Genomic DNA, 9,768 nt, shown 5'->3' with positions numbered 1-9,768 from the left:
CGCATTTACTATGAAACCTGCATCTCCCGTCTGTGTTGATCTGACCCGTCTATGTTGATTTGACCTCATCAAACCCTGTACACTCAAGACACGCTCCATATATGGCCAGTACAGAATTCATTCCATGATGTTGATCTGACCCCCCATGCCAAAGCGCCAGCGCTCGCCCAGCAGTCTGCCGTCACCCAGGCGGATGCGTGCACGCTTCTCGCCCTCAGGGCGTCTTACTGGTTTTGTGTGTGTCCATATGGTTTAGACACAATTGGAAAATAGTTGATTTTGTTGGTTTTATTCAACCGAACCATTTCAATTAGACAAGGACGTTATACCATACCATATTCAAGACAATTTGCATGAAATAATGTGAAAGTATGTGAAGTAAATCAAACATCTACTGATGCATAAACTTGGACACATCATCAGTGGGTGTTTCTGGGTCTTACAACATACACCCTCCTCCAGGTGACCCGACCAAGGCTGATCAGACCCCGGCCTGTGTCCAAGTGGCATGCTACAGCCCCCACTGTCTCCTGAGAGACTGATCAGACCCCGGCCTGTGTCCAAGTGGCATGCTAGATGCTACAGCCCCCACTGTCTCCTGAGAGACTGAAGCCCAACACACACCATGCTACAGCCCCCACTGTCTCCTGAGAGACTGAAGCCCAACACACACCATGCTACAGCCCCCACTGTCTCCTGAGAGACTGAAGCCCAACACACACCATGCTACAGCCCCCACTGTCTCCTGAGAGACTGCAGCCCAACACACACCATGCTACAGCCCCCACTGTCTCCTGAGAGACTGAAGCCCAACACACACCATGCTACAGCCCCCACTGTCTCCTGAGAGACTGAAGCCCAACACACACCATGCTACAGCCCCCACTGTCTCCTGAGAGACTGAAGCCCAACACACACCATGCTACAGCCCCCACTGTCTCCTGAGAGACTGAAGCCCAACACACACCATGCTACAGCCCCCACTGTCTCCTGAGAGACTGAAGCCCAACACACACCATGCTACAGCCCCCACTGTCTCCTGAGAGACTGAAGCCCAACACACACCATGCTACAGCCCCCACTGTCTCCTGAGAGACTGAAGCCCAACACACACCGGGTGCGCAGCGACGCGGCACAAAAATAGGGAAAATAGAACGGTGGCGTATCGGAGCGTCAGGCGAGGCGTGAACGCGCGTCGGACGCCGCCGGTGTGCGATAGGTTAATTGAAAATGACGGAGGTGGCTGTTTTGACGTGCGGCGTTCGCAGACGGTGTGTGAGGCCCTTGAGAGACAGTCAATGGGGAAGATGGCTGTTGGCAACACTAAGAGGCTCCTGGCGCTGTGGGTGTCCGGGCCTGGCTCCTCCTTCATCTGACCAGAAGTCCCCCCCCCCCCCAGTGCCTGTCCCCAGCGGGAATTGAACCCAGGACTTTCTGTGAGGCGACAACTAGCACTATACCGACTGTGCCACCGTGCCTCCTCTATTAGAATTTCTTAAATACAGTACTCTTAGCAGCATAACAAACTGACAGCACTATTTCAGCTTATGTTCACTTTAACCAGTGTTTTATTTCTACACAATAAATGACAGCAAAATGAACATGATACTCAATCTTATGACTCATTCTTATGAAAATATAGTACACATCAGACATGTTTTGCCATGTACCCGAGCACCAAAAAATATATAATTGCAACTGTGAAAACATTGAGAAACATCAAACATAAAAGTCCAATCTGTTGTATGTGCCTGAAAAAGTGCATACTGTGTATGAACCAACCAGCATGGAGGCCATCAGGGAGACAAAGGAAATATGAAATCTGATGCCTACCTTTAAGCCTAATTTAATCCTAAATCATACTTTGCCATTCAACGTTGTGAGCTCAGATATCTTCGTTGCGCGACACCATCATACACCGATTCAGGCCATAAATTAAGAATTATAGTCTACTCTATGGCACGATATAGTGTCACACGTCGAAAATGTCTGGCTTCCAAGCTAACAACGCAACGCAAGTCAGTCGTGTGACAGACTATGAATTGGGCTCGACGGTGCTGTTGAGGTTCTAAGCAAACTCAAAGGCATAGTGATAAGACGTACTAATAGTAGGCTAATGGTACTAGTAGAGTGGAATGAGGCTAAATAAAAGCTGTTGTTGGCTGGTGCCATTCAACTCACAGGAATTTGGATAAAATAAAATAAAAACCATGACACCATCTACCTCATGAAAAGTAGATACGTCTGATGACTTGACTCATCAGAGATGCCAAAAATGACCACATGCTTTTTTTGTTATTAATCTTGACAACAAATAAATGTTTGATGTAAAGGGTAGATCAATGGTTTAGACAACTGACAACAGTGCTTGTACTAAGCCATTATGAACAAATAAATGCTGATAACAAGTGGTGTGGTGAAGCATCACAGGATTCTTTTTGTCTTACAGGTGGTACTTTGATGGTACACAATGCACAACATATTCACGGTTCATTTCCTTGTATAATAGTCTGATAAAAATTGATCCAAGAGCTACTCCCAAACATTTAGTACATGGTTTGCAAATACAATCATCATAGAATATTATTATTTACATCTTAAAATATATTTGCTGAACAATCGGATACGAAACATTGCAATAATACCACTAGATATCCACATAATATGTAAATACTCATTTTTTTTTGTATACTTCCCAATTAAAAAAGGGATTAATTAATCTTTTAAACTTTTTGGGGGATTGGGAAACAGACATGTGGTCCAGTCTATAACCAGAAGCCTGTGAGAGGTACTTGATGTGTTAAGGTGAAAATGTCTTTAAAACACGATGGCACTCAGTGTTTTCTCTACAACAATCTGACTTAAGGGCCTTTAGCCAGCCTTTCTTAAGTCCCCGTATCAAATTAGACACCAAAAACGTTAAGATTCTATACCATTTCTCAAACATGCCACCTTTACCATCGTGTTAAAATCGTTAACAAAATATCTTACGGCTGTTCATGGAAAGTGTGGAGAGGTATGAACGCTGGAAATAACAACTGTGGAAGTGCCTCTGTACTAGGTCCGCTTCCCCCACCCTTACACCGAATCGCTTTGCGAAAATAGCCAATCTACAAGCACACAATGCCAGTATGAGCTTGTAGATCGGCTATTTGTGGTGGATATTTCGCCCGGTGCTATAGGGCGGTTCAAGGCTCTGGAAGTTCAAGTTGGGCCAAACATCTCCTCTCACTTCCACACAGCAGGCCCACCTAGCTGGCAGCTGAATTCCCCCCTAATCCCTGATCCTGGCCTGCCTCGTGCTACCGTACCCGACAGTGACAGATGAGCCAGTGTGTCAGGAAGGGGGGAGTCCCAAAGAGGGACGGCTGCCACCTCTCCAGGAGAAAGTCTGACTCATCGGGGCTCGGGCCCCGTGCCAGTCAAGCCCTGGCCACCCCTGGCCCAGGGGCCTGTATGAGTACACATTTTCACACCTGGGCAAATAGCTAGACCGGCCAGGAAAAGCAGACCCCCCCCACCCCCTCGTCCACCCCCTCGTCCACATCTCTAGCTCCCTCCCTCTGCCCACCTTCTACTTCTCTGCCATCCCAGATCACCCCATCTGGGGTGCCTTCCCTCCCTTCCCATCGCGCCAATGCTTTGCCCACTTCTCCTTGCCCTCAACTGGCCACTGGCTATACCCTCAAAATGCTGTGTATTATTCTATGCCATTCTATTTTAAACTTTATTCAAGGACCCCTGTAACTCTCATGAGTCTGCAGATGTTCCATTTGTAAGTACACAGTCAAGAGTCCATTTGGAAACCCCTCAAAGAACCCTGAGGGTCCCTGGACCCCACTTTGAGAACCATTGTTCTATGCCTTCACGAGTTAATTTGTTATAGTGTGGATCTTTCTCCTTCATCATAACATAAAAAAACATAAAAAAAAAAAAAACAGTTTGGCTTGTGTGCATTTCTTACTTTCTTTTTTTAGGATAAGCAAATGAAGACAAATAAACAGTACATTCTGGCTTTGTAGAACAAAAAACAGATACATGTGTGCACTGCACGCAGTTACATTTAAACACGGTGACATCTCATTGGATACAAGTAGTGTCCATCTACACTTGGTGACCAATGAGGCACCTTCTTCTGTGGTTTTGGGCTCGCAGTTATACCTTTGCCCAACGTTTGACAATAATCTGACAGCGACAGAGACCGTGATGACAGAAAAAACAAAAGACAGTTTTGACTCACAACCAATAATGTTTTTTTTTGTTTATAAGAGCAATGTAAAAAATAACTTACATGGACATTAAATATAACTTAAAAAAGTATAACACTCTCAATAAATAGTTCTACTATTTACACCATTGCTATGAGACGCAAAAATGTCACTAAAATACCAAAAATATAGAAGCAGCAAACATTACAGGCATGAGGTACAGCAAGGGATCCTTTGATGATTACAGTAGAGAGTGACGTCCTCATCTGATGCCCAATCTGATACTTCCTTCCATGAATATCTTGGTTGGCTATGGCTTATCATGAGCAGTACCGTGTTCAATATTGAAAATCCAGCTGTCCAAAACGTACAGGTCCACATACAAACAGTCACATTCTGTATAGCCTGTATACCACTCTCTCTCTCTCTCTCCCTCTCTCTCTCTCCAAGAGTTTGATAATGATTACTGGTATTCTTATTTGTATTGTATTTTTTCATTTCCTCCTTCTTCCTTTTTTATTTTTTTATTTTCTCTCTGGCTTTCAATGTCAGCACTAGTCCGTGTGTGTTGAAGAGGAAGCTTTGCAATTGAATGAGTTGTGTGAGAAAAAAAACCTGGACGACCGACCAAGCTTTTTACGTTTGCCGAGGCGAGGTTGGAGGGATGGATCCCATGGCAAGATGAGAGCAACAACCTCCGATACGTCCATACAAACAGGGCTGGAATGGCTTTCCAGATTATCTGACCGGCATGACGACCAACCACACGCACACTGACACGTCTCACTGTCACCGAGCAGTGACGGCAGTTTCAGTCTCTCTCCACTGGAACAGCTCTATGAAAAGCAGCAGTATCTGGAGTATTAACATTACATATCATTTGATAATATCAACATAATACAATTCCGTTTAGCCATATTATATATATATATATATATATATATATATATATATATATATATATATATATATATATATATATACTTTTTCATATAAAGTGTTGAATGCAATCTTAGAAGATGATATAGCCTTTAGAATGTCCTATAAAGTTCCATATTTTGTAAAAGTCTGAAAGTCTTTCAAGAGTCCCTTCTTTTTTTCCTTTTTTGGTAGTCTTCATTTAACTTCCCCATTGACATGTCAGGTTTCTCTGACAAATTAATATCCATTGCCTAAGATGGTGCAATTAACACATCTACAACAAAAAAAAAGAAAAGAAAGAAAACATAAACATTGGTGTTCTAGCCACAAGGAAAACAACACAATTGTAAAAACGTGTGTACCTTTCTCTATTGGCTTGTGGACCTCAATGGAGTATGGAAGATGAGCGTGTAAATTATGACAACTAATCGATAGCTATCTAGACTACAAAGCCAGTTTATGACTGTGTGTTTGTGTATGGTGGGCTGTCAAAGGGAAGATACAATAATATTAATATCACAGGAAAGCTAATAGTAATATAGAGATATGACAAAATGATGAAATATACTACAATTGTTGTTTTTTTAAATCACCATTCAATAGCAGCTTCTAAACATTTTTGAATTATATACTTTTCTTCTTACATGGCAACTAAAAAGTGCAGTTAACTGAGGTCAATAATACAAATACTGATTAAATGACATTTGTTTTTGCAACAAAGAAAAGAAATAAATGAAACAAACGAAAAACTTGAAAAACATTTCTTCAATTCTCCCGTTAATATGTATTATTTACATTATATTGATTTGTTTGAAAATAATACGTTCTTTCTGGTGTGTGGTATTGTCCTAGTTCGTTTGCTAATGTCGGTTCTAAAAATGCCATGAACTTGTTCTTTACTGTCTGCCTGTGCAGCAATAGCCTATAACATTGTCCTCAAGGCGCGCAGAATGTTTCGGAAAATCTATAGCAGCTACAATACAAGTCAGAGGGACCGCGCCATTGGTCCAGATCAAATGAATGAGACATATGTGATGTGCTGAGCCTGATTCACACTTCGTTGCACTCTGGCATGACGCCGGTATGCAACCGAGTATAAGTTACGCAATATCGTCACTGTTGGGCAGAAACCTCTTATCTCCATTTTCTGTAAATGTACACCGTACTTCATCATATACTACAGTCACACAAACGTATCAAAAAGTGCAGATCAGCGAGCTCGAAATGGGGCGCATAGTGAGTGACACGTTTCGTGCTACGTAGATCTGCTACGTTTGCAGGTTTTTAATTTTAATTTATTTGAATCTCGGAATAGTAACAGTTTTGGACATACGAGGTGTCCACCTGACAGAGACCATACATGCATGTTGAGGGCAAACCAAATGAGAGCAGCACAATTTGGACCAACATGCCAAAGCAGCCTTCATTACGTTAATGTGCACGAGGAGACCTGTTGTATATGTCTGTCAACAAGAGTACAGAAACGCAGACACAAATCAGCTATATTAGTCTATTGAAATTGTGATTGGTGTGTGTGTGTGTGTGTGTGTGTGTGTGTGTGTGTGTGTGTGTGTGTGTGAGGGGGGGGGGGTGCCAAATACTGTAAAGTGTTGATTATTACAACCTTTGCACGTTCACTGAAGAGAGAGGAAAAAATATTGGGTTAGTTGCTGACCCAATAAGATAGTACAGAGGGTATAGGCTATACTATAGGCCTAACAGAATGTACTGAATATACAAAAACATACTGTACAGATGATACTTCCATGTGCGCATGAGTGTGGGGGGACGGGGGCTTTTTTGCATGCTTGCTACCATGTGGTTGTACACCACATATAATGTGTGTGTGTGTGTGTGTGTGTGTGTGTGTGTGTGTGTATATATATATATATATATATATATATATATATATATATATATATATATATATATATATATATAGCCCCAGCCCTTTATTCGTGTGTTTTGTGAAGTGTGCAGTACTGTGCGAAAGCCAGAGGCTTCTGACAAGCATTGACTACATTCTGAACAGGGCTGGGGTCACTTCAACTTCAGTTCAAACTTATTCATTCATTCATTCATTCATTGGCGCTCGATGAAACGGTTGATGAGTGAAAAGAGGGATTTCATTTCAATTCATGTTTCCGCACGCATCGAGCTTCAGGTGAAGTGGAGTTTGACTTGAGTCTGAAATAACCGTTACAACCCTAAGTGAGTTTATTGATTAATCACATTCTTTAAGTCGAGGTCAATGTATTTCGCGAGGACAGTTAGTTGAGTTAAATAGGACTGAAAAGTGAGGTTCCAGGTTTTTTTCTTTTCTTTTTTTTAGTTCCTACTGCATTTCATAATGCAGTGTTGCCAGCGTGCATTCTGTATTAAAGTTTAAGTACATGCATATGCATAAAAGTGTGAATGAATACTTAAAAAGAGGTAAAGCAGCAAGAGAGACAAGGTTTGTCCTCTTCAGTTAATAATGAACTTGGGGGGAAAAATGGCAAAGTAGCAGCAAATATAGGAGCACAAGCCATGCAAATTTGTTGTTTTTTTTGTGCATTAAATTAATTATTCGCGTCGAGTATAGATGAGAACTGCCTCTAAGTAGGTGAAATAAATTTCTGTCTTGAGATGAGGAAAACAAAACAAAAAACGTTTATGTTAAACGTGTGGTTTGAATATCTAACGATATGGCTGTCTCGATCCCCACTCAGCCTCGTGTGTTCCACGTAAATGTGCTGACTAACAGCCCCTAAAGCCAACCTCATGTATGAGATGAAACTCATCTCTACTGCCAAGGATGAAGAGGTTCAGAATGTCAACCAGTGATGGCTGGGAACGGATTGCTTTCCACTTATAAAAAGGTGTGTTACATGCCTTTGAGGTGCCTACTACTCTTTTGGCAACGTAAATTAATCATGAAGCACCCCCCTACTCCAATCAAACCAAAATTCAACCAGAATAGGACTCCACACTTATTTTCCACGCGTATTTTCGTTTACCTTTGGTTTCACAGAACATCAACCAGACCATGGGGCATGGTAATTGACTGAACTCACACACAGCTTATTTTGCTCTCATGTCACACTATATGATATCATACTATGACATAAGAGCAAAATGCCCACTGTGTGAATATGGCCAACCGAAACAAAAAGGCATGCTATCCAGGCTTGGTTGTTATGTTTTTCTTTTCTTTTTTTTTTACTCCAAAAATGTCTGTAGGTTCACCCCCCCCCCCCCCCCCCCACCCCCCTGCTTTATCTTGTTTTCTCCTCGCCGTTTGATTTATTTTCTCTCTCTCTCCCTCTCTCTTCTTTTTTCCCCTTTTTTTTTGTAAGGACGGCATTTACAGGGCTTTTTACTTTCCTTTTTAGTTGAGACGTGGAGTTTTCTGTGGAAACCCCATATTCCTTTTCCCCCCCTCCTCTCTCTCTCTCTCTCTCTCTCGTTCTCTCTCCTTTCCCTCAGCAGTGTTGATGATGGAGGCAGTTGGAGGCTGGTTGGGGTTGTTGGGTCGCTGCATTATGGGATGGAGAGGTATGCCTGTTAAAGCAGCATGTGCAGGAAGTCAGAGAGGCCGAGAGGAGGAGGAGGATGAAGGAGGAGGAGGACGAAGGGGGTTCTGGCCTCGGTCACTCTGGCTGTGGTTGTTGTTGTTGTTGTGTCGGAGCTGTGTGTGGGTCCCGCACGGAGACCGCACGCCGTACGTCGCCGCTCACCCCAGGGAGTGGACGTGTTCGTCCTTCCGATTCTCCACGGCGTTGGGGTCCCGACAGGAGCAGTCTTTCCGTATGTCACAGGACATGGGGAACGGAATCACCTGGAACGCCCAGAGAGAAGAGACACATGGTATCGTGTGAATGGGCTATATGCATGCCATTTATAGAAAGAAACTTGGGCCACTTCCCTACTTCCTTCACAGGTGTTACAGATGATACAATGATATAATGAAGGCTCTGCTCCATTCTAGTCAAACAGAGTCCGAGTGCTGATATTGTCTGCTACCCCAGTGGGTCTCAAGACTCAAATGCCTCAGTTACATGCACAAAATGTATTCAGAATGAATGAATGAATTCCGAACAGAGATTCATATCCAACTTGAATCTCCAAAGCATTCATTCGGAATATAACTTTGTACTAAAGAGATGGCCAACCCATAACCGTTATCCCTTAAGAAATGAATAACCGACAAACACTAACAGCTATTAACACATAATTTGCGCAGTGCGTATGAATACGTCATACGTCAGCCATGCGTCCGTTGCGAACAGCGTTTCTTTATGTTTATAGCACTTTTTTATTGAATACTTTCATTCATCTTCCTATGCGCCCGGACAATATATAAAGTAGCTCCGATCACATCTTCAAAGATCCGGTTACGTGATCTAGTGTGTGTGAATAGAAGAGAATCACATTTCACCACAACAACACTCGATTCCCCCTCCCCTCCTGTTTCTCCCGAGGAGGAGGACCTTGCGAGATGGGGAGGGTCTGTCTCTCGGAAAAAACATTATCAACTGCCTAAACACCGACTGCACCGTCTGTATGGATGCCAAACAACCGCCATAAAACCCCACGGCGAATAAGAATAATCTGCACCGGATCGGCATTGCATAACGTCTGCAACACACATGGACAG

At 42.9% G+C, this 9,768-nt stretch overlaps 1 protein-coding gene across 1 annotated transcript in view; it reads right to left on the bottom strand.

The window, feature by feature from the left end:
- Positions 1–6,273: 6,273 nt before the first annotated feature.
- The window catches only part of pappaa (pregnancy-associated plasma protein A, pappalysin 1a), a 174,081-nt gene continuing 170,586 nt past the window's right edge, over positions 6,274–9,768 (bottom strand). Inside the window, 1 exon segment of the mRNA XM_080756808.1 lies at positions 6,274–8,949. Within this exon segment, the coding sequence (XP_080612934.1) occupies positions 8,845–8,949 (105 nt within the window). The 3' untranslated portion in view covers positions 6,274–8,844.

This window comes from Protomyctophum bolini (genome assembly GCF_963924005.1).
Source record: "Protomyctophum bolini genome assembly, chromosome: 22".
NCBI classification, from domain to species: Eukaryota; Metazoa; Chordata; class Actinopteri; order Myctophiformes; family Myctophidae; genus Protomyctophum; species Protomyctophum bolini.
This window is presented reverse-complemented; position numbering and strand designations above follow the sequence as displayed.